The sequence below is a fragment of the Dama dama genome, chromosome 33 (assembly GCF_033118175.1).
Source record: "Dama dama isolate Ldn47 chromosome 33, ASM3311817v1, whole genome shotgun sequence".
Classification (NCBI taxonomy): domain Eukaryota; kingdom Metazoa; phylum Chordata; class Mammalia; order Artiodactyla; family Cervidae; genus Dama; species Dama dama.
In genome coordinates, this window is record NC_083713.1 from 21314712 (window position 1) to 21340288 (window position 25577).

General features: G+C 37.4%; 1 protein-coding gene across 1 annotated transcript in view; it reads left to right on the plus strand.

Moving 5' to 3' along the window:
- Positions 1-25577, plus strand: part of CCDC141 (coiled-coil domain containing 141) — a 231040-nt gene that overhangs the window by 199881 nt on the left and 5582 nt on the right. The window contains exons 18-22 of the mRNA XM_061135268.1: positions 5787-5927; positions 6668-6856; positions 8253-8436; positions 12398-12510; positions 17852-17968. Coding sequence (XP_060991251.1) covers positions 5787-5927; positions 6668-6856; positions 8253-8436; positions 12398-12510; positions 17852-17968 — 744 coding nt within the window. The remainder of the gene's footprint in view (positions 1-5786; positions 5928-6667; positions 6857-8252; positions 8437-12397; positions 12511-17851; positions 17969-25577) is intronic.

The following is a 25577-nucleotide window of genomic DNA, read 5'->3' on the forward strand; positions in this document are numbered from 1 at the left end:
AATGAATATTCAGGACTGATTTCCTTTAGGATGGACTGGTTGGATCTTCTTGCAGTCTAAGGGACTCTTAAGAGTCTTCTCCAACACCACAGTTCAAAAGCATCAATTCTTCTACACTCAGCTTTCTTTATAGTCCAACTCTCACATCCATACATGACTACTGGTAAAACCATATCCTTGACTAGATGGACCTTTGTTGGCAAAGTAATGTCTCTGGTTTTCAATATGTTGTCTAGGTTGGTCATAACTTTCCTTCCAAGGAGTAAGCATCTTTTAATTTCATGGCTGAAGTCACCATCTGCAGTGATTTTTGGAGCCCCCCAAAATAAAGTCATCCACTGTTTCCCCAACTATTTGCCATGAAGTGATGGGACCGGATGCCATGATCTTAGTTTTCTGAATGTTGAGCTTTAAGCCAACTTTTTCACTCTCCTCTTTCACTTTCATCAAGAGGCTCTTTAGTTCTTCTCCTGCCATAAGGGCGGTGTCATCTGCATATCTGAGGTTATTGATATTTCTTCCGACAATCTTGATTCCAGCTTGTGCTTTGTCCAGCCTAGCTTTTCTCATGATTTACTCTGCATACACCTAACCTGCCTGACCTGCCTCTTGAGAAACCTGTATGCAGGTCAGGAAGCAACAGTTAGAACTGTACATGGAACAACAGACTTTTCCAAATAGGAAAAGGAGTACATCAAGGCTGTATGTTGTCACCCTGCTTATTTAACTTATATGCAGAGTACATATCTCCTACTGCAAGGAGATCCAACCAACCCATCCTAAAGGAAATCAGTTCTGAATATTCATTGGAAGGACTGATGTGGAAGCTGAAACTCTAAGACTTTGGCCACTTGATGCGAAGAACTGACTCGTTTGAAAAGACCCTGATGTTGGGAAAGATTGAAGGCAGGAGGAGAAGGGGACGACAGAGGATAAGATGGTTAGATGGCATCACCAACTCAATGGATATGAGTTTGGGTAAACTCTGAGAGTTGGTGATAGACAGGGAGGCCTGGCGTGCTGTGGTTCATGTGGTCACAAAGAGACGGACACAACTGAGCAACTGAACTGAACTGAACTCTGCATATAAGTTAAATAAGCAGGGTGACAGTATACAGCCTTGACATTCTCCTTTCCTTATATTGTTGTTTAGTCTCTAAGTCATGTTGGACTCTGTGCGACCGCATGGACTGTAGCCCACCAGGGTTTTCTGTCCAAGGGATTTTCCAGGCAAGAATACTAGAGTGGGGTGCTGTTTCCTTCTCCAGGGGATCTTCCTGAACCAGGCATCAAACCCGCATCTTCTGCACTGGCAGGCGGGTTCTTTACCACTGAGCCACCAGGGAAACCCTCTGACACTGTGTGGTTTTTGCTTTTGACAAATGACTATGGACAGTCACCAATTGTCAGGAAAGGAAGCAGAAAAAGAGGGCGTAGATGAGGCAGCACTATGGTATAGTGCAGTTAATTACTATTTTTAAAATTGATGGTATTAATTTATCATTTTAAGGAAAAACTAAATTATTATCATTCAACAAATATTATTATGTGACCACTGTCTCCCAAGCCATAGAACACCACAGTCCTTAGGAAACTAATAGTTTAGGGCAATTTAAAGCCCAAGGGACTTCACAATCACAACTGCTCATCACCAGACCCCAGTGTGAGTCCATTTAGTTGGTATTTATAAGAGGATAGAAAAGACTATAATTGTTCTGAACTGTCCATTCCATTGGGTTAAAATCTGTTGGAAGTTTGGTGTTTAACAGCTGCAAAATTACTCTTCTTACTGTAGAAGATAAAAAACTGAAATTGTCAAATCATGGCTATCATGTTCAGAAAATAAAATGTAAATATATTGTGAACACACAAAACTTGCAGAGTGGATGAATAGCTATTACTAAGATGTGCTGCCACCTGCAATTTAAAATGGAGCAATTGTCTTCTCCTTCCAAACTGCCCCACTTTCTGCTTCTACAAGACTTGTCCTAAGTGCAGGAAGACAGTCATGTGGTTGCTGAACAGGAGGAGGCCAAGAAAGTCTGGTCTGAAATCTCTCCAGAACTAAAGCTAAAGTTACCATTAATAATTATAGCAAGTCACTTAGGTTAAATTAGGAGTTTGGGGCCACTTCATTTCAAATGAAGCATCCCTGGGGATTTGTAACATTATAGCCTTCTTTCTGTTACTGAAAATGATCATCAGAAAACTTTTTTTTTTTTCTGGAGTAGGCAAAATGGTGGGCAAGAAATAAAGCTCATGAAATGGATATTAAGAGAAATGGACTACTTGTTTTGTATTTTTGCTTCTGGCCAATCATGTGCCGTAGTTCTAATGAAAGGCTTTTGTTTTAAAGACGTTGTCTTAGTATTAAAATGTCCCATGTCCCTCACGGAAATTGGCCTTGCCAACAACAGACTCACAAATAATGAATCCTTATGCCAAAGTTGCCTCAGCCAGTTTCGTGAAGACTAAAATAGCAAGCCAGCCTCTTTGTTGTCCATTTTGTTCCCTTTTACTTCTTCCTAAGAAGTTTTGTTTATGTCTAACCCTGAGAGAGGTTTACTGCTCCCTGGGAAATTTGGTGAAGATGCTCATTATGTTAGTTTCAAAAGAACTGCAGTTTTAGGTCTTAATGATTTTTTTTTTCTAATTACAGCTATGTTCCACAGCAACTCTGGAGGAGCTGGACAAGTGGAAAGATAGGAAAATCACACTGTGCATTTTAAAAAGTATCTTTCCCCTGATTTTCTTAAGACTTTCAGAAATTTTAACAATACAAATTATAACAACATTTAAAGATTTTGAATAGGGTAAATTTTTCCTTGCCCCAAACTTTGGGTGTTTTTCCTCCTTTCTGTGCTCTGGTTGAGCAGTTGTCTTGGCCATCTCCACCATTCCCCATTGTTGATGAGCTAACTAAAGTTTAAAACAGCTGCATGCATGAACAATGATACCATAGCTGAGCAACCATGGCACTCAGTTTTTAAAAAAAAAATACATATAAACAAGTTATATGGGTATTAGATGGGATGTTTTCATATTAGAATGCACCGGTAAGAAAATTAGACATGGCTAGATTTTTTTTTGAAAATCTGGTTGCTGAAGGTAATTCATGCTTGCTGCCTTCAACTTGTATCTGCAATAGTCTTGAATTTGAGCTGGGAAAAGTTCAGGATTTAAATGGATTTCCAGTGGGACCAAAAGAGAAAAGTGCCAGCAAGTTTGTCAAAGGAGATCATATGTCTGAAATGATCCCATCTCACATACCCACAGCACCATGAACATTCTTTGGCCTTATAAATCATCTTCAGTGAAAGTGCATACATTCTGAGGCAAACAGAAATAAAATTGCACTTATCATTTATCAGCCTCAAATTTCTTAATCCAAAGTAGACTTTAAATGTCATCACTTAGAATTAAAAGGTTAAGGCTCAGCCTTTCTTCATTTATCACGTAGTTTTCAAATAGATGTTGATTTTTTTCCCATTTAAACAAGTGGGCATAACTCAGTGGTTATCAGGTTGATGACAGAGTCCCTCTTCCTTTGTCCAGACTGAAGTCTATAATATATGTTATGGTACAGTAAGGGGTAAAAAAGAATATAAAACTTTGTTTTCTAATAAATGTTAGTGTATACATGTATTGTATACATGTTAGTGACTATACATATTTTTCCTTTCATTTTTATTTTATTTATTGTTATTAAAAATAAAAATTGTATTTTTAACTGTAGTGAATGACCCATAACATAAAGTTTACCATCTTAACCATTTTAGGAGTACATATAAGTGATTTTAGGGCATTCACATTGTTGTACTACTATCTCTTCATATCTTAACCTCATAAAATTGTCCTCATTTGTGCTTTCCCACTAATATCAAACACACGCATTTTAACACATCCACTGTCAAAAACTTTAAATATGAATTGTTTATTTTGTAAACATAGCAGCTGAATATTATCTTTTAAATATTTTTTCTGAGTTCTAATAGAGGAATAATTTTCAAATTTTGGAGTTATAATTCTTTCCACTTCTCTATAATATTACTAATTTATCAACTGGAATATTTTATGTGGTCTCTGTGCTTGTGATTTAAAGCTAATGCTCAACAATTTCACTTGTCATATAAACAACACAGTATATAGTGTAGTATAGGTATAGTATAGAAGTATAAGTATAGCAAATGCAAAAATTGAATCAATATAATAACTTCCATGTATACAATTAGGGCTTTATTGATTGTTGTTTTCAGAAAGTGTTAAAGATCAGAGTTTTGTCTTTATAATATGCAGAATTTGAAATAAGAATTGAGAAAATGAGCATTTTCTCGAGCAGATAGTTTTTCTGCATTTTAAGCCTAAAATCCAGCATGTGCACAACCTTTATTCCCTCCCAAATAATTTACTTGCTGTCATTGAAAAGAATTTTAATGTTTTCCTGACTTCTTGTCATAGCTCAAATTTATCAACCATGACATTGTTCATTCTTGGCTGTTAAATGCTCCCGTATAATCTGAGATGCTTTATATTTTCTCTGTACTTCTCTTTGCTGACATTATAGAGTGAGCTGCCTGTCAATATGTTTATCCTTCTTGAATCTGGAGAAGGGCACAGAAAGCCGTGTGGTTAATTGAACTGGACTGCTTAGAATTTTGCTTCACTGATAAAGCGGAACTGTTTGTTTTTAAGAAAGTCATCATCTATGCCCTGTTTTCAGTGTACAGCCACATACTCTGTTTATGCACAAGTTAGCATAGCCACCATGGGCAACAACTGTCACTTTACATCCCATTTTTGAAGGCCCTCTTGAAGTTAATGATTTATATCTAAGAAGTAAATCCCTTCTGGAAACTGTCCGTGAAAAATAATTTTTAATTGGATTTGAACAAATACAGCCCTTTTCCTACTGACTCTCATACTGGGTCTCCTTTTCTACCTCATTAATGCGATTCATGGGGTCGCAAAGAGTCAGACATGACTGAGTGACTGAACTGAACTGAACTGAATGTCCTCATTGGGCTAAATGTTAACATGCCATTGACCTCTGCAACATGAACTGCTCCTGGGAGACTTAATAAGTTTATCATGATAACTGTAAGAGCAGTGGAATATGGAAGGATCTGAGACAAATATTAGCACAGAGAGAATAGAATGAGTTGTAAAATAATGTCAAATAAATACAAATAAGAAAATTAGAGTTGTTAAAAATCTATCACAAAATTATTCTTGTTTGAAGGCCAAAGGATGGTCTATAACTGTAATCCTAATTATAAATTACAATTCAAAAAATACTAAGAACAATTTATAATTACCTATACCCGGAGAAGGCAATGGCAACCCACTCCAGTACTCTTGCCTGGAAAATTCCATGGACAGAGGAGCCTGGTAGGCTGCAGTCCATGGGGTCGGGAAGAGTTGGACACGACTAAGCAACTTCACTTGCACTTTTCACTTTCGTGCATTGGAGAAGGAAATGGCAACCCACTCCAGTGTCCTTGCCTGGAGAATCCCAGGGATGGGGGAGCCTGGTGGGCTGCCATCTATGGGGTGGCACGGAGTCAGACATGACTGAAGTGACTTAGCAGCAGCAGCAGCATACTTGGAGAATATGTTTAAATTCACATTATATATTCACTTAGCAGACTTGCTTTCTATTGAAAATCACTCTGGATACATTTCAAAGATTATAAAGATTTTGAAGTATAGATATCTTGATTTATTGCAAATGAATATCAGTGTTCTCATTTTAAGGAAATCACCGATTTCTTTTTATTGAACTGTAGCTCAAAGAATCATTCAAAGAAATAAAAAAGAAATTCAACAATTTGAAGTTTAATTACACTAAGAAAAATGAAAAAGCTCGAAATTTAAAAGCTCTCAAATATCAAATTCAACAAGTGGATATGTATGCTGAAAAACTACAGGTAATGAGAATATACTTATGGGTGTGTGTGTGTGTGTGTGTGTGCTATGATTATTGCAAAATTATTTTGCGTTTCAATTCTAAATGCCTAACTCTTAGGCTTTTTTATACCATTAGAATTGAAAAGATAGTTTTTAGTTTTTATAACAATTGGGTGCTTCATGTAAAATATATAATTTATTGATTTATCTCTTGAAGCATCTCCAGAATGATCCCTGTCAAACCTATCCAGCCTCATTGCTCCCATTCTCCCCACTATACACACACACACACACACACACACACACACACACACACACACACCTCTTATACACCCCTTTTTCTTTCCTTGCACTCACCTATATCAGGAGCTTCTTCCACTGCTCCTGCAGGCCCTAATACCTTTCCTGATTATTGCTTATGCTGGCTAATTTGATTGCTTTCTCGGGAGACAGTGAGCTGAGTGCAATAAAATATTTGATTTTATGGTCTTTGTCTTTTTTAAAAAATCATAGCGTTCTCAAACTATTGAATAGATCCTGCTGTAGAGTAAATTTTCTCTATATTTGCTGAATGCTGAATCAATAAACTATCCGAAAGGAAACCTATTCTTTCCAAAATGTGTTTTAATAATTATTATTTTAACATATTAAGTGATGGAAACTACAAAAGTTTTTCAAAGTTTTCCCCTCAATATTTAATTACTAACTAGCTGAGTAAATAAAAACTGATTGTCATTAAAAAAAAATTTTTTTTGCCCAGGGTTTGAAAAGGAAAATGGAAAAAGTTGAGAATAAAACTTCTTTCTTAAATTATCCAAATAATAAAGAGAATATCCTTTTGGAAGCCATGAGGGATTTGCAGAAGCATGTGGATGAATTTGACAAAGTTGTAACAGATTACAGGAAGAATTTGGACCTGACTGAGCATCTCCAGGAGTTGATAGAAGAGGTATTCTCTTCTTGTTGTCATGTTATCTGTATTGTAATTTTTTTTTAACTTCTCTGTTGCTTAGAACAACACTGCATTAGCTATTATTGTCATTAAATTCATACATCATGCTCCTTTTCATGATTATATCCTTAGGATAATTTCCTAATGCAGAACTGCTGTACCAAAGGGATACATGTTACATGGTTTTGATTGTATTGTCCAATTGCTCTTTGGAAAGATTCTACTAATTTAACTCTTCTTACCAGAAACATAGGAGAAATTCTCATTTCTCCATAACCTCATCAACTCAAGATGTTTAATCATCATGAAGTTAATTATATTCACTGTCGGATATCCGCTAAAATAATCAATAATGACTTATTTCACAGAATTTGAGAATGTTTAGAGAGACAGTTGATAATTGGATTTTTCAGGTATAAAAATTCTTATTGGTATTATTTCATTTTTATCAAGAGGATAAATGGCAAAGTATACATAAATTATATGAAATTGGCAAGTTAAAGTCATTATTTGCACACTTCATAGTGAAGAAACTCTACACTTGAAGTTCCTGAGCATTTTTTGTAGCCCATAATTCTAAGTTACAAAACCTCTCTCTTTCCCACTAATGCAATAATAGAGCTTTTAGATTTAACACCACATTAGGAGGATTGAAATGATCATTCTTCCATATCTGATGTATAGGTTTGCTGTACTTCTATGGCACTTATTTAAAGCCAACTCCTAACAGAGTCATGTGTTTCTATTTCTCACTCAGCATAAGTGCTTCTGGCCTTGGTCAGACACATTTCTTTCATCACAGTTATTTATTTTTAGTGAGAAACTGTCTCAATTCTCCACTATGCTTTGAAAATATGACTATTTTCTATAAAGAAAAGGTCAAATGCTATTCTTCAAATGATATTTCCTTCATCTACAGACTAAATCTTATTCCTAAAAGAATTTATTTGTTGGAGTGTTAATTGGGCAAAACTTTATCCATATATTGTTAATGATTTCAATTAAATAGGCTGGATTTTGTGTGTTTCAGCTTTTTCTTATGCTTAGCTGATATTTGCATTCTTTTTAGTGCCAAATGCTTTTTTTAGAATGCCTGTTCTTGTAAGTCTGCAACTTTTCTCTTAGGAATTATATTTCAGGCAAATCTAAGAAAGCAGAAAAATCAAATTGATTTCCATACTTCTACTTTCTTATCTGACTCTAATTTCCAAGTGCAGTGCTCGCTTCGGCAGCACATATACTAATTTCCAAGTGCAAAAGTATATGATCATGTTGTGATATTTACTTTCTTAGGACTTAAAAAGAGTTCACATTAATTACTTCAGTGGGCAAAATGAAGAAATTTGGGAGGATGGTGTCTCTTTACTCTGTGCTTTCTCCCATTTTTATTTAGTGTCACTTTTGGTATGAAGATGCAAGTGCCACAGTTGTAAGAGTGGGAAAGTATTCCGCAGAATGCAAGACCAAGGCAGCAGTGGAGATCCTCCACCAGCAATTCAAAAAGTTTATCACACCCGCAGTGCCTCAGCAAGAAGAAAGGATTCAAGAGATCAGTGACCTTGCTCAGCGCTTATATGGTGACATCTCTTTTAAGATACCCACTGATTCACCACTGAACACGTTTCTAGTGAACCTAGCAGATAGCAGAGCGTGGCAAGCCCTCAGGGTTCTCACTATGCCAGCCTATTCTGGGAAAAGGTTCAAGATAAGAGCAAAAGTGAATAATAGGGAATAGAGGAAGGAACTCCTGGCTGCAGGAGATGAAAGCAGGTGGATTTTTAATGACCATTTGTAAGCCCTCCTTCTCTCTTCCCTTTCTCTCCCATTAAAACCAGAATAGTACTCAGCTTATGTAGGCAAAAATGAAAGCTAATTTCTATTAGAGTGAGTCCTCAAAAACCATACACAACTCCCATAGTCCTTGAAATAGGTAGAAAGCTAAGACTGAGGTCTACAGCCCTCATGTTTCTATGAGGATTAAGGTTTGTGGATATAAGTAAGAGCTGAAAGGTCTTCCCCTCATCTTCCTTTCATTTGAAGATAAATAGTACATGTGTGCTCAGTCGTGTCTGACTCTTTGCAAACCTATGAACTGTAGCCCACCAGGCTCCTCTGCCCATGGGCTTCTCCAGGCGAAAATACTAGATTGGGTCGCCATTTCCTCCTCCAGGGTATCTTCCCGATGCAGGGATCAAACCCATGTCTCTGGTGTCTCCTGCATTGCAGGCAGATTCTTTACCATTGAGCCACCTGAGATCCCCTGTGGAATAAATGGGAGAATTCACAGCATCATCTCATGGATTGTGCTTTCCTCTTCTCCATGACTGTTAGTCTGAAAAGCCTTTCCATGTGAAGAAGGCCCCCATTTAAAATGCCCATTCGAGGGTGACAGTCCTTGAGGGTGCAAGAAGAATAATTTCATGAATTCCTTGACACTGTTAACTACAAGGTAATTAACAAGAGTAATTCCTAGTGACAGGGCAAACCTGGCCCCCCCAAAGTTGGAGCAACAGTGCTTCATGTGGCTGCCCACAGCTGCTGCCAGATGGATGGTCTCTCTTGTTACATGAAACACTCACTCACTCTCCATAGATAGCCATAAAAATTTTCTCGAACACCATCTATTGCATTAGCTAATACTAAATTAATGAGAATGAATTATTAATGATTTTCCAAAGGAAATGGTAAATACATAAAAATAATAAAATATGAATTGAAAAATTAAAGAAAACTAATGTTATGTTTCATTCCTACTGTATAAGTGTACTAAAAAATTTTGGAGGCACTCCACTCCCATGAAGCAGTTTATGTTTTCTTCAGTAATTATATTTTTTACACTGTAGCATAATTACCTTTCCATTTGTCAGTCTTCTCAACTGAGCATAAGCTCCTTGAGGGTAAGAGAAATATATTTTATCACTAGGTTTAAGTGCCTATTGAAGTTCAGCACAAGGATCCTATAGAAGTTGTGATTGTCCTCCTGTCTTGCAAAATCCCACTTTCCACCTTATTTGTATTCCTGACCTTATCACCAACTGACATATTAGATGGTTATATGTGGTTGTCTGGCTCTCGTTACCGGAGTATAAGCTCCTTGAGAAAAGGGATTTTGCCTGTTAATTCACTGCTTCATGGTACATACTAAGTGCTTAACAATTATTTGATGACTAAATGAATCACTGAATAAATAAATGAACAGCATTGAGTTTTCATCTGTTCAGTTTGGAAGCTATGCATTTTTAGAATTTGCATCAGGTAAGGTACTTTAGGAATAGTATATCATCTTGCATCGTTATTGAACCTAGAATTTAATACAAATAAATTTATCTCAAAACATTTTTTGAGTACCTATTATGTACTTTGTTCAGTCACTAAGCCATGTCTGACTCTTTGCAACCCTGTGGACTGTGGCACACCAAGCTTCCCTGTCATTCACTATCTCCTTGAGTTTCCTCAGACTTATGTCTATTGAGTCAGTGATGCCATCCAACCATCTCATCCTCTGTCACCCACTTCTCCTGCCCTCAGTCTTTCTCAGCATCAGGGTCTTTTCCAGTGAGTCGGTTCTTCGCATCAGGTGGCCAAAGTATTGGAGCTTCAGCTTCAGCAACAGTCCTTCCAATGAATATTCAGGGTTGATTTCATTTAGGATTGACTGGTTTTATCTCCTTTCTGTCCAATGGACTCTCAAGAGTCTTCTCCAGCACCACAGTACAAAAGCTTCAATTCTTTAATGCTCAGCCTTCTTTATGGTCCAACTCTCATATCCGTACGACTGTTGAAAAAAACCATAGCTTTGACGATACAAACCTTGTCAGCAAAGTGATGTCTCTGCTTTTTTATATGCTGCCTAGGTTTGTCACAGCTTTTCTTCTAAGGAGCAAGTGTCTTTTAATTTCAAGGCTGCAGTCACTGTCTGCAGTGATTTTGGAGCTCAAGAAAATAAAGTTTGCCACTGTTTCCATTTTTCCCCATCAATTTACCATGAAGCAATGTGACCGGATGCCATGATCTTAGTTTTTTGAATGTTTAGTTTTAAGCCAGCTTTTTCAATCTCCTCTTTCACCTTTATCAAGAGGTTCTCTAGTTTCTCTTCACTTTCTGCCATTAGGTGATATTATGGAGCTGTGATTGATATAAAGACCTATACAACCTATTTCCATCATTCAGGAATCCACAGTCTATGCCTAGAAGTCACAATATGGTAAATGCAGTGAGAAAGGTCTAAAATGCGTGTTTTCTAAAACTGCCATAACAGAATACCATATACTGGGTAGCTTAAATCACAAAAATTAATTTCCTCTCTAGAGGCTGGAAGCCTAAGATCAAGGGGCTCAATGAGTTGGCTTTTACTAAGGCTTCTCTTCTCTTGCTCCCTCTTCATATAGGCATCCCTCTGTGCACAAGCAACCCAGGTTCTCTGATCTTCTCTTAAGGACACCAATCATAATGAATTGGCACCCCACCCCAGTGGCCCCTTTTTAAACTTAATCTCCCTTTAAAGACCTCATCTCCAAATAATCTTACATTCTGAGATACTGGAGGTTGAGTTTTCAATATATGAATTTTAGGTGGGACACAGTTCAGTCCATAACAATGTATAATATTTTTTAATCTGAGCTGTGGAGTCCAGTAGTCTAAGTTTAAATCTCTGCTCTTTCAATTATTGTCTGGGTCACCTGAAGAGTCTCTTCTGAGGCTGGGATTCCTCATTTGGACAGTGCAGTAGAACCTTCTAGAGGAAGATTTTGTTAACTAATGCATATAAAGTACCTGTGGGTGTTGTGTTAGTTGCTCAGTCGTGTCCGACTCTTTGCGACCCCATGGACGGTAGCCTACCAGGCTCCTTCATCCGTGGGATTCTTCAGGCAAGAATACTAGAGTGGGTTGCCATTTCCTTCTCCAAAAGTACCTAGCCACAGACAAATAAGATGCACTCACTACACAATAGATACTTGTATTATTACTCCAATAGGGAGAGGAAAATCCAGTTGGGAAAGATGAAGAATATTTCCACAAAGATCTTGACATTGGAGGTATACCTTGAAGAGTGAGTAGGATTTGTCCCAACAGAAACAGGGGTATGGGTATTCCCATAGTCAGTGGTTGTGGGGATTTTGAGAGAAAAGTTGCTAGTTTAGTTTGGTCAGATATTAAATATGTGAGGGAATTAGGGAGATATATTTTTGAGAGAGGCAGGTCGAAACTATATCACAGAGGGCCTTGACTGTATACTTTCTAGGTAGTGAAGAACAACTGAATGTTTTGAAAAGGAAAAAAGAGGTTAGAGTGGAGCTTTATGAATATTAATATAACAACACTATTTAGGTTACATAAGAGGGACACGGTACAGCAAATGTAAACATTTTTCTAGAATACTTGGTTTTTCCAATGATGCTTTTGTCTATTCAACAAATATTTAGTAAGTGCTTACTATCTATAGGCCCAGTGTCAGACACTGGGATAAATTAATGCCTGGAATTTTTTTCTGCTAAGTATTTGACCTTTAAAAATGATTTTAACCCTTCTTATCCCCAGGTTTTGAAGAAGGGCAGAAATATGCTGAGAAAATAGTGGCCAAACACAAAGAAGTTCTTGAATCTATCACTGAATTATGTAGCTTTCTCACAGAGCTTGAAGAAAAGCTGAAGGTAATTTTTTCTTACCAGAATATGTATGTTTAAAAGATAAAAATTAAAATGTGTGGACCAAGTGTCTTCTAGTGCAAAGATGTTCTAATGCAAATTCTCAAGAGACATTATGTGCACATTTGTTTCACAACTTTCTAACATAATTACTTGGTTGTTTTTAATAGCTAATTCTGTTTCTTTCCCATCACTGTAGAGAAAAATGTTGCTGAGAATGAAGGTTAAGCACAATTAAGGTGTCTTGTTTACGTTTTCATGGATCATATCCTAATGGATAAATGTGTGCCATTAAAATCAAAGTCTATATTATTGTTGTTCAGTTGCTCAGTCAGTATCCTTATGTTTTCATTCATAAATAATGAACATAAGTTATTTTATTCTCTTCCAAATTGTGGCCCCAGAGAAAATAAAACTAATCTTCAGGTATTATAGTCATTGAACATTTAGCTTTGTGGAAATATTAAAGTAATCATTAGCATCTTTCATGGAATAATAAAATTGATGGTAAAAATAAATATGTTTATGATTTGTCTAGGTAAAATCCAGTTAAAATAGAGAAATATATGTATATACATGCGTACATACCTATGTATGTATACACACATATGTATTTTTTGTCTTTGTCATTTCCAAACTGATTTCATTAGTGTTCTTTTCATAACTGAATGAAAGAACGAGTTATTTAGGATTGAAACAGTGGTAAGGTAATTAAGAGTACAGACTCTAGGGTAAAACACAGCCGCCTAGGAATACCAACTCTCCAAATTATTGTATTTGTGAATGGGGATTTAATCTATTAAGGGTATATTTCTTAATGACCCTGAGTCTCCATTTCCTGATCCATAAAATGCAGGAAACAGAGGAAACTAATCACAGGATAGCCCTGAGTACTGAATGTGAAGACACCCATGATTATTGCTGTGATTTCTGTTGGTATGGAGACACAATGGTGCTCTTGCAGTTTGGAGCAGACTTATATTTATTTTCAGCAAGTATTTTTTCTGTATGAATTTCCATGTCAGATATTTGAGTAACATTCTCTTCAAAATAGTTTGCTAAGCTTTTAATTCAGTGGGCATCCAATCAAATTGTTTTTTTTTTCCCCTTTGGTTGAGAATCTACATTTTCCCATTTTTACCATTTTAAATAATACTATACTCCATGGCTGATTCATGTCAATGTATGACAAAACCCACTGCAATGTTGTGAAGTAATTAGCCTCCAACTAATAAAAATAAATGGAAAAAAAAATAATAAAAAGAAAGAAATTCATCCTGTGAACAACAACAACAAAAAATACTACAGTGAACATCTTTGTACATGAAACTTTTTTCTTTCTTTTGTATTATTACCTACACAAAAATTCTTTGCTTTCCATAAATGTTTAGCAATTATAATGCCACCAGTAACGTATGAATGCCCCTTACATTTTATACTATCTTTTTCAACGTTTTTCATTTCCTCCTCACCTTTACCCCAACCCCTGAGGATGTGTCCCTTCTCCTGACTTTTGAAACGCAGCCCAAAATATCATTGCTCTTTTTCACTCTTGCTGCCATCTGCAGCACCTCTCCCATTTATGTTGCACATCTCCAAGTGAGCGCCACTTAAAAAATATGCTCTCTTAAAGAGATACGCCTTTCCAGCTTTTCTGCTTCATGCTATTCTTCCTGAAAGATGTTTCCACTCTCTGCCTCCTTCCACTTTCCCCCTTCCTTCCACACCCCTGGGAGTCAGAATGGTACCTCTCTTTCTCATTCCCAACCTTCCATTGGATTCTCTTTTGCTAGTCAGGAGCCTCCTACTTATTGACTCCTGCTAGATGATACTGCTTGTGTCATTTTTAAATTCAAAACACCTCCCTACAGACTTCTTTGTTTACCAAATGAAGGTCAGACTCAAGGATTTCCAGTGTTGTGGAACTGATTGTCTTTCCAAACCATTGTGCTTCTCCACTCATGGTTGGTTCTGACCTCCTGCCCCACACTGCCAGGTCTGCTTCTAAATTTTACAGTCGACCCTTAATATCCACAGTTCTGCTTTCCTCAGTTTTGGGTACCTGAAGTCAACCTCAATCAGAAAATATTAAATGAAAAACTCCAAAAGTAAATATTTTTTATGTTTTAAATTATGAGAGACCATAGTCACATAACTTTTATTATAATATATTGCTATACTTGTTATATTTTATTGTCACTGTTATTAATCACATACCCTACCTGATTATAAATTAAACTTTATCATGGATATGTATGTACTGGAAAAAAATGTAGTAACATATACATAGTATTTTCTGCAGTTTCAGGCATCCGCTGTGGGTCTTGGAATGTATCTTCTACACATAAAGGCGGACTACTGTACTTCACACATACACGACCTTCCATCTCTCTTATCTAAATGGTTCTCTCAAGGCCAAATGCAAATATCACCCCCTCCACAATTCCTTTCTTAGCTGTGTCACTCCCTCTCTGATCTGCTGTAGCACCAGTGTTCCTTCCTACCATAATCAGCATATATATCTACTATGATCATCCAGCCACTCTCCTAGATTATACATGAGGAAACCCTGTTCAGTTCAGCATCCCACACGACATTTAACAATATGTTTTGCCTAAAACAGGTTTTCCATAAAGGTTTTGGCATTTATAGTAAACACCCAAAGGATTGGTACAGAAAAAAAAAAAAATCAGTAGCTCAAAAAAGTTTGATTTGGGTGGATATAGAAATGAGGAAGGGCCTCTATGGCAAGAGAAACAGGCATCAGCATTGCCCTTAGGAGTTAGAGCCTAAACAAAACCCTGTCAAAGGATGCTAACACTTTACAGATGTTTCTATGAGAGCATAAATGTCTGGGTTTTGTTTTTAAGGATGACTCTATGGCTCTCTTTTGCAGGAGTTCATTAAAAAATCAGGCCTGGAAATCCCTGTCAAGGTTAAAATAGTGATAATAATCCTTTCTCTTTGTGTAGAATTTTGATATTTACAGAGGATTTTCATAAATATCACCTCAGTGTTTTCCAAATAACCTTGTGATAGTAATAAGGTAGATGTTGCTTTCTTTGTTTTAAAAATCAGAGAGGGTAAAAATGCTTTATTTGAGGACTCACACTTAGTAGTGGTGGATCTGGAGTAGAACCTTAGTTATAATTCAAAATCTAATACTCCTTCCACAACTGTCACTTTATTATATTTTTTATTAAAATATAGTTGATTTACAATATCATGTTATTTTCATGTGGCACAGTGATTCAGATACACACACACACACACACACACACATATGTATTCCTTTTCAGATTCTTTTTCCTTATAGGTTGTTACAAAATATTGAGTATAGTTCCCTGTGCTATATGGCAGGTCCTTGTTAGCTATTGATTTTATGTATAGTAATGTATATATGCTAATCCCAACCTTCTAATCTATAGCCCCCCACTACCCTTTCTCCTTCAGTAACCATACGTATGCTTTGCGTGTTTGTAAACCTCTTTCTGTTTTGTAAATAAGTTCATTTGTATATTTTTTTTCACATTCCACATATAAATGATATCATTTGATATTTGTCTTTGTCTGGTTTACTTCACTTAGTATGATAATCTCTAGGTCCATCCATGTTGCTGTGAATGACATTATTTCATTCTTTTTGTGGCTAACATTCCACTGCATATATGTACCACATCTTATTTATCCATTCACTTGTCAGGGGCCATTTAGGTTGCTTCCATGTCTTGGCTACTGTAAATAGTTCTGTAATGAATGTTGGGGTGCATGTATCTTTTTGAATTATGGTTTTCTTTGGTTATATGCCCAGGAGTGGGATTGCTGGATCAATTGATATTTCTATTTTCAGTTTTTTAAGAATCCTCCATACTGCTTTCCATAGTGGTTGTACTAATTTGCATTCCACTTTGGAATTAGATATAGAGTATATACTAAAGCAGAGTAATTTATCAAATAACATAAACCAGTGTAAGTTTTAGAGTTGGAGGTAAGAGCTGAATCTCCCCAGTGAATGTCTGCCCAAATCCTTTGAGTTGATATAACATGTACACTTTGAGAAGTATGCCTGTTTCTTTAAGGCCTATCTAATGCCCATGTTCCAGGTGGTATAGAGTAGCTTCTGTTGCCATATTCTTGTTCAGTAGCTAAGTCACATCCCTCTCTTTTTAACTCTGTGAACTACAGCACACCAGGCTTCCCTATCCTTCACTATCTCCTGGAGTTTGCTCAAACTCATGTCCATTGAGTCAGTGATGCCATCCAACCATCTCATCCTCTGCCACCCCTTCTCCTCTTGCCCTAAATCTCTCCCAGCATCAGGGTCTTTTCCAGTGATTCGGCTCTTCACATCAGGTGGCCAGAGTATTGGTGCTTCAGCTTCAGCATCAGTCCTTCCAATGAATGTTCAGAATTGATTTCTTTTAAGATCTACTGGTTTCATCTCCTTGTAGTTCAAGGGACTATCAGGAGTCTTCTCCAGCACTACAGTTCAAAAGCATCAATTTTTTGGTGCTCAGCCTTCTTTATAGTCCAACTCTTACATCCATACATGACTACTGGAAAAATCGTAGCTTTGACTATATGGACCTTTGTCGGCAAAATGATGTCTCTGCTTTTTAATATGCTGTCTAGGTTGGTAATAGCTTTTCTTCCAAGGAGCAAGTGTCTTTTAATTTCATGGCTATAGTCACTGTCCACAGTGATTCTGAAGTCCAAGAAAATAATGTCTGTCACTGTTTCCATTGTTTCCCCATCTATTTGCCATGAAGTGATGGGACCGGATGCCATGATCATAGTTTTATGAATGTTGAGTTTTAAGCCAACTTTTTGACTCTCCCCTTTCACTTTCATCAAGAGGCTTTTTAGTTCCTCTTCACTTTCTGCCATAAAGGTGGTTTCATCTGCATATCTGAGGTTGTTGATATTTTTCCTGGCCATCTTGATTCCAGCTGTGATTCATCCAGCCAGATATTCCTCATGATGTACTCTGCATATAAGTTAAATAAACAGGGTGACAATATATAGCCTTGACATACTCCTTTCCCAATTTGGAACCAGTCTATTGTTCCATGTCCAGTTCTAACTGTTGCTTCTTGACCTGCATACAGGTTTCTCAGGAGGCAGGTAAAGTATCTGGTATTCCCCTATTATAGCAAAAACTTTCTTCCTGCTGGACCTTTGAACAGCCAATTTTTACTGGCAGTGAACTTTTATCAAAGAGGAATGAGACCTGGAAATAACTGTATAAATCATTTCATGGGAGTACGCCAGCCTTTTGATGGATACATTTGCTGAATGACTGCCAACTTTACTGGCCCAGGCTCTCACTAATCTTCACTTTGTACAGCAGGGAGATGTTTTAAAGTTGAATCTGAATTTGGAAGACTTCCATGATGGTTGCGTTGACCTACTAAAAGAACCAGCAAGAAATAAGCAGACAATATTCAATGATGGAAGGAATAAGGTAAAGAAATCCACGTGTCCTCAGATACTTATTACTTTAGTTTTGAGGTTAGCATCATTGTGCATTGAAAAAAAAATGAATTGAAGCCTTATTATCTTTCTGAATCTTCCAGTGTGGATGCAGTGAATGTCCTTTTCCCTTCTTTTCTACTCATTACTTAGTCTTTCTTCTATCACGGGTGCTTTGACCTCAGAGTCTCTCCCATTGAATACTGGAACCATAGCATTTCACAGTGGCATTGGGACAGTCAGTCAGACACCACACTATTGCCCCACACTTTTGTTTCTCCAATGTTTAACTGCCTTTCTTGTTGACCTTTCAATCCCAACTTCAAATTTTACTTCTCCCTCTTTATCATACCACCAAGCTATGATTTTGTTGTTTTACACTACCCATTGGAAAACCTTAATACATGAAATTAGATTGTATCTGGTTCCCATAGAATCTACTTCTAACACGATATTTCTAGGAATATGTACTAAAACATAGAATGCAACTGAAAGATAAACACTAAAGTATTTATAGAAATGTTAAATTATTTTAAAATCTATGCAGGCATATAAATTAAGCATGTAGCAAAAACTGCAAATACTCACAAAATGCAAATACATTTCAGAAGCATTATTTAAATTGCATCATTATGGATTTTCAGTATAAGTTGTTCACTATCTATTCATAGCTCCTGGACTATAATTAGCTCTTGATTTTATGCATTGCCAAGTTTGCTGCCAGTGTTTGTCTCTCTCCCAAGGAACTGAAGGGACAAGCAGAGTCAACGTTATTCTCAACTGCTCCCAAATAAAATAAAATATACCTTTTGTGGCACGAGAGTCTAAAAAATCTCCCCACTTATTGCCATCGTCTCATGGAGAAAGACATCTTTTCTTAAATTAAATATGGTATTTAGAACTTCCTTATAGGTCCTTTTATGCAGGTTAAATCTATGTCAAGGTCTCATGCAATTACACAACCACCAGGCAGCAAGTACCATATTAAGTAAATTAACATTTTTTTGTGTGGGGTGGCCTTGTAGCATTTAAACCCTGGCTCATCTCTGAGGCAAAGAACAGCTGCCAAACCTTAGCTGGACCTCAGTCTTGTATCAAATGATCTTTGGTTACTCTGATTGTCTAAATCAGGTTTTCTCAACCTCAGTACTATTGACACTTTGACCCTAAGAATCCTTTGTTGTGGGAGCTGTCCGGGTGCATTGTAGGGTGTGTAGGAGCACCCCTGGCCCCTGTGGACTAGAAGCCAGCAGTACCCACTCTCCAACCACTTGTGACAGCCGAAAATTGTCTATAGAAGTTATCAAGGTCCCCGCGGGGGGGAAATCAACTTTGATTGAGACCAACTAGTCGAAATAATAAAGAATAATATTAAATGCATCACATTTTCTTAACTAAGCTGCCAGAGATACTAAATTCAACATCATATGATTTTTTTTTTAGATTCTACATTGTCAACAACATATATCTACTAAAATTAGAAACAAAAGCTATTGCTACTGAAACACACTCATTTATACTTAGTAAAAATGCCTTTTCTTGCTTTTCTTAGAAAGAAATCAAAGGAACATATTCCTTTTAAATAAAGCAAGATTTATTTTCATTGAGAAATCACTTTTACTTTAATATAAATTAAAAGACATGATAGATCATCAGCATTTAGGATAAAAGTGAAAATCCATGATTACAACTGTCAAGATCTCATTGACCTTATTTCACATATGCATTCTGGCACAACTGGCAAAGTGAAAGGGCGGCAGTAAATTTCTCTGTTAAACAGTTCAGTCATATTTGCCCTCTTATTGTCTCTGTCATTTGCATTATACGTCCAATGTAATGAGTTCCTAAAATGCCATGTGGGAAGATAACCAGAAGCACCAAATAAAAAACATATCTGGAAGTCACTGGATTCAATTCTAATACCCTTACACAAGGTTATTTTTCTCCAAAACGTTATTTGAGTCAGAAAGAACAATTCCACCAAACTATTGCAAGAATGTATTCATCACAGGATTTTTTTCCTGGAGATAGTAAAGCGCTTCTCATTTTTCTGACTCCAACAATGCAGCTGGTGAAACTGGGCCATTCAGTAAATGCAGTGCCCGTTGTACTGCCAACAGATCAGTGGTGGTGTTTTATTCCCTAAGGTGAGCACTGAAGCTAAATCCACAGGAATATCTGAAAACCCCTAAGGTTAGGCAGAGGCACAGACTATAAGAGCCTTGCCTAAAATCACAGAGCTATTTAAGACTTGCATTTACAGTTACAGAATTCTAGTACTAGAAGGAATTTAACAATTATCTGATCGAATCTCATTTTACAGTTGAGGAAACTGAGGCCAAAAGAGATGAAGTATTTTGCCCTCCAGAAATCACAGAAAGTAGTATCAGAACTGGGTTGGCTGGCAGCCCAGTTCTCCTGAATTTCAGCCATGTAGCTTTTTTTCATAAGACGGAAAGGGAGTTCTAAGAAACTGCTGCATACAAATATAAATAAGTTATTATGTAATGATACTGTAGATTCGCATGCCAAATTTTTTCCCTCTTGCCATTCATCTGTTACACAATGATTAATAAAGGAGTAGCATGGAAGTACTTTCACAGCACAAAATTCAGGGGAATGCTTTTATCAAAGTGAGTGAGGACAGCCCCTGGGCCTTCATCCACTGATCCTGATCACCTGGTTGGAGGAGTAAGATGTTCTTCAGACATTTGCTTTGGCAAAAAAATGGAAAGGGCAAAAGTGTTCTTCACCACCTTTCTGTTCTCTCTCACCTGTCATCCCCAAATTCTCAAAGGTACCAAGTTGCCCCCTGACTGCCCAAATCCCCTCCCAAAGGCCTTTCCCAGAAATGCCTTTCATAGCCCAAGCGCTGTGTTCAAAATCTTTATCCACTTCCTACTTACCTTAAATCTGATTTGTCCCAAGAGAAGGTTATCTATTATGGAGATATTTTAGAAGATAAAGTCTTGTGGTGATTGCTTAAATTTCCCACCTAGAAGGCTCCCCACCCTACGGACTTGGACAATTGGTGCTATACATGTAGTTAAATGGATATAGTACATCCCTATATTCTCTCTTCCAAGATGCTCACTTTGTTTGCCCACATGGTGAAGTAAAGAAGTGAAGTGAAGTGAAGTGAAGTCGCTCAGTCGTGTCCAACTCTTTGCGACCCCATAGACTGTAGCCTACCAGGCTCCCCCGTCCATGGGATTTTCCAGGCAAGAGTACTGGAGTGGGTTGCCACATGGTAGTGATTATAAAGTCAAGTGATAATGTCCATCAGTGAAAATGAAAGTTCAGAAATCCTGACAGAGATAATATATGAGGCTATAGATTGAGGATTAAGTAAAAGTTCATTGATCATTAGGTATGAAAGTGTGGTGAGATCTTTGAGGGGAAGAGTATAGAGAGAAAATTAGAGAACTTAAAGTCAAGATCACAATCATTCATATATTTAGAAGATGAGAAAAAAAGGAATCAACAAAGACAAAATTGAGAATGAGCTATGTTTTGATGCAGTAAATCAGTTTCCCAGCCACTTTGCCAGAGCTCATCAGATTAATGCAAATATACCCTGTCTGTGCGGAGATACATGGATTTATCTACCTCTTTCTACTAATGGCAGTGGGTCCCTGGTGGCTTAGCTAGTAAAGAATTTGCCCACAATGCCAGAAACTCAGGTTTGATCCCTAAGTTGGGAAGATCCCCTGCAAAAAGGGAATGGCAACCCACTTCAGTATTCTTGCCTGGAGAACTCCATTGACAGAGGAGCCTGGTGTGCTAGAGTCCATGGAATTGTGAAGAGTTGGACACAACTGAGTGACTACACTTTCACTTTTCTTTACTACTAATGGCAAAACATGGCTTTATGATTGAGAAATGTTAAAAATAGTTGGTATATGTGAATGTTTGAAAACCATAAATAAAGGAAAACTAGTAGATGCAGGAAACAATAGCTTATTGAATTCTAAAATGGATTTTTATAAAATTGCATAATGACTTAAAAACTGAAAACTTATTTCCATTTGAGAATAAAGACAGAAGTGCCAAAAGCTAACATGATTTATGTAAAAAAAAACTTGTGTTAAACTCACTTTATTTTGCTTTCTGAGATGATTATTTAACAGAAAATTCTAGGTTTGTGCCACAGACAAAATTTATTGGGATTTCAGGAAGTCATTTGATTAACACATTCACAATAACTCTCTTAAGGTAAGTGGAGAAATGTGAACTGAATGGCCATTCAGTCAGGTTACAGCTGTGTCCAAGAGTGTTAAGTATTTCATCAGTATCAACCTGGAAGACAGTTTGCCTTGCCCTGGGGAGACAGCTGGCTTTGTACTAAACTTTGCAGTGTTCAACACTTTTATCAATAGTTCAGTTAAGTTCAGTCACTCAGTCATGTCCAACTCTTTGTAACCCCATGGACTGCAGCATACCAGGCTTCCCTGTCTATCACCAACTCCCAGATCTTGCTCAAACTCACGTCCATTGCATCGGTGATGCCATCCAACCATCTCATCCTCTGTTGTCCCCTTCTCCTCCTGCCTTCAGTTCAGTTCAGTCGCTCAGTTGTGTTTGACTCTTTGTGACCCCATGAACCGCAGTACGCCAGGCCTCCCTGTCCATCACCAACTCCCGGAGTCCACCCAAACCCATGTCCATTGTGTTGGTGATGCCATCCAACCATCTCATCCTCTGTCGTCCCCTTCTCCTCCTGCCCTCAATCTTTCCCAGCATCAGAGTCTTTTCAAATGAGTCAGCTCTTTGCATCAGGTGGCCAAAGTATTGGAGTTTCAGCTCCAACATCAGTCTCTCCAATGAACACCCAGGACTGATCTCCTCCTGCCTTCAATCTTTCCCAGTATCAGGGTGTTATCCAGTGAGTTAGTTCTTTGCATCAGGTGGCCAAAGTATTGGAGCTTAAGCTTCAACATCAGTCCTTCCAATGAATATTCAGGACTGATTTCCTTTAGAATTGACTGGTTTGATCTCCTTGCAATCCAAGGAACTCTCAAGAAGTCTTCTCCAACACCACAGTTCAAAAACATCAATTCTTTGGCGTTCAGCCATCTTTATGGTCCAACTGCCACATCCATACATGACTATTGGAAAAACCATAGCTTTGACTATGCAGACCATTGTTGGCAAAGTAATGGCTCTGCTTTTTAATATGCTGTCTAGGCTTGTCATAGCTTTTCTCCCAAGGAGCAAGCATCTTTTAATTTTATGGCTGCAGTCACCATCTGCAGTGATTTTGGAGCCCAAGAAAATAAACTCTCTCACTGTTGTCATTGTTTCCCCATCTATTTGTCATGAAGTGATGTGACCAGATGCCATGATCTTAGTTTTTTTAATGTTGAGTTTTAAGCCGGGTTTTTCACTCTCCTCTTTCACTTTCATCAAGAGGCGCTTTAGTTCCTCTTCACTTTCTGCCATAAAGGTGGTGTCATCTGCATATCTGAGGTTATTGATATTTCTCCCTGCAGTCTTGATTCCAGCTTGTGATTCATCCAGCCTGGCATTTTGCATGATGTACTCTACATATAAGTTAAATAAACTGGGTGACAATATACAGCCTTGATGTACTCCTTTCCCAGTTTGGAACCAGTCCGCTGTTCCATGTCCAGTTCTAAGTGTTGCTTCTTGACCTGCATGCAGGTTTTTCAGAAGGCAAGTAAGGTAGTCTGGTATTCCCATCTCTTTAAGAATTTTCCTCAGTTTGTTGTGATCTACACAGTCAAAAGCTTTCATATAGTCAATGAAGCAGAAGTAGATGTTTTTTTCTGGAATTCTCTTGCATCTTCTGTGATCCAGTGGATGTTAACTTGATCTCTGGTTTCTCTGCCTTTTCTAAATCCCACTTGAACAAGAAGTTCTCAATTCACGTACTATTGAAGCCTAGCTTGGAGAATTTTGAGAATCAAAATTGCAAATCAGTAGTCCTGTGTGATTCTTATAAAAACAAAAGAAGAACTAATAAAATCACTTTCCTAAAAATGTAGCATATAGATCAAAGAGATGATGATTCCACCCATTACTTTCCACCTGGAAAGTAAATAAGTCCCAGAAATAAGCACATTTGGGGGATAACATTAATAATTTGAAATGTTTCTAGAAAAAGATTTGAGAGAACTCTCTTATTGTCAGTAGAAATTATCTGGTATTGTTATTTTTAATGGAAAGTATTTTTCTACTTCAGGAATTATAGGGAATAAATAAATATATATATATATATATATATATATATATATATATATCCTTGGATTCCCTTCTTGAGTCTATCAGCATCTGAAAGTGAGACACTTGAGTCAGGAATTAGTAACCAGTTAAGCTGGATTGGAAGTCAGGGATGGGACGTTTCTAGTGGGTTTCCCAAAATTTCATCTCTGATGAGACAGACTTGGCTTCCCAGTCACTTGGGTGCACAGCTGAACAACACAGGCTTCCCATACAGAGGTGTTCATGCCTTAGAACTAATGTGGATGCACCCACTTGGTGGAAGGCAGATCCAAAAGAGAGAGCCTCAGAGAGACAGAGCTGACCATGCTCACTCTCTTCTTCCAAACCCACAGCTTCATAAGTCAGTTCCTTCCTAGGGGGAGTGGGGGGATTAGTCTGGAGTTTTACCCAAAATTTTCTCCTCAGCCTGTTGCATAGGCTGCCCAAAGAAGTCATTGAGAAGTTGCCTGCCTCTGCATGATCCTAAGATTAACAAATGTGCTTGCTATCCTATGAAGTTATTCTTAACATGAATAAAGTATCAAATTATTTTCCAAGAAAGTACTCTTTCAGGAAAAAGTATTCAAACAGGGGCTCTCAGAATGGTGTAGAAGAGATTCTTAGACTATTTTTGGATCAAAGTCACTGTGAAAAGGAAAATAAGCACTCCACTTTCAGGAAGAGGTGGAAAGAAAGACAGAGCTAAGCTGTGGTAGGAAAACCAAAAGAAGGAGGGGCATGCCCTATGCAATATGTGTTTATTTAGTAACTTTTTAATTGAAGTATAGTTGATTTACAATGCTGTGTTAATTTCTGCTGCACAACAAAGTGATTCGATTATACATATATATACATGTATCATTTTCATTATGGTTTGTCATAGGATAGGGAATATAGTTTCCTATATACAGTAGTACCTTATTGTTTATTTGTTCTCTATATAATAGCTTACATCTGATAAACCCAACCTCCCAATCCATCTCTCCCCTAACTTCCCCCTACCATGGCAACCACAAGTTGCCATGTCTATGAGTCTCTTTCTGTTTCAAAGATAAGTTCATCTGTGTCATATTTTAGATTCCACATACAAGTGATACTGTATGGTATCTGTCTTTCTCTTTCTGATTTATTTCACTTAGTATGGCAAAATTTCTAGGTCCATCCATGTTGTTGCAGATGGCATTATTTCATTCTTTTTTTAAATAGCTGAATACTATTCTGTTGTGTATATACATGAGCCACATCTTTATCCACTCCTCTGTTGATGGACACTTAGGTTGTTGCTGTGTCTTTGCTATTTCCGTGTCTTTGCTATTGTGAATAGTGCTGCTGTGTACATAGGGGGTGTGTACCTTTTTAAATTAGAGTTTTGTCTG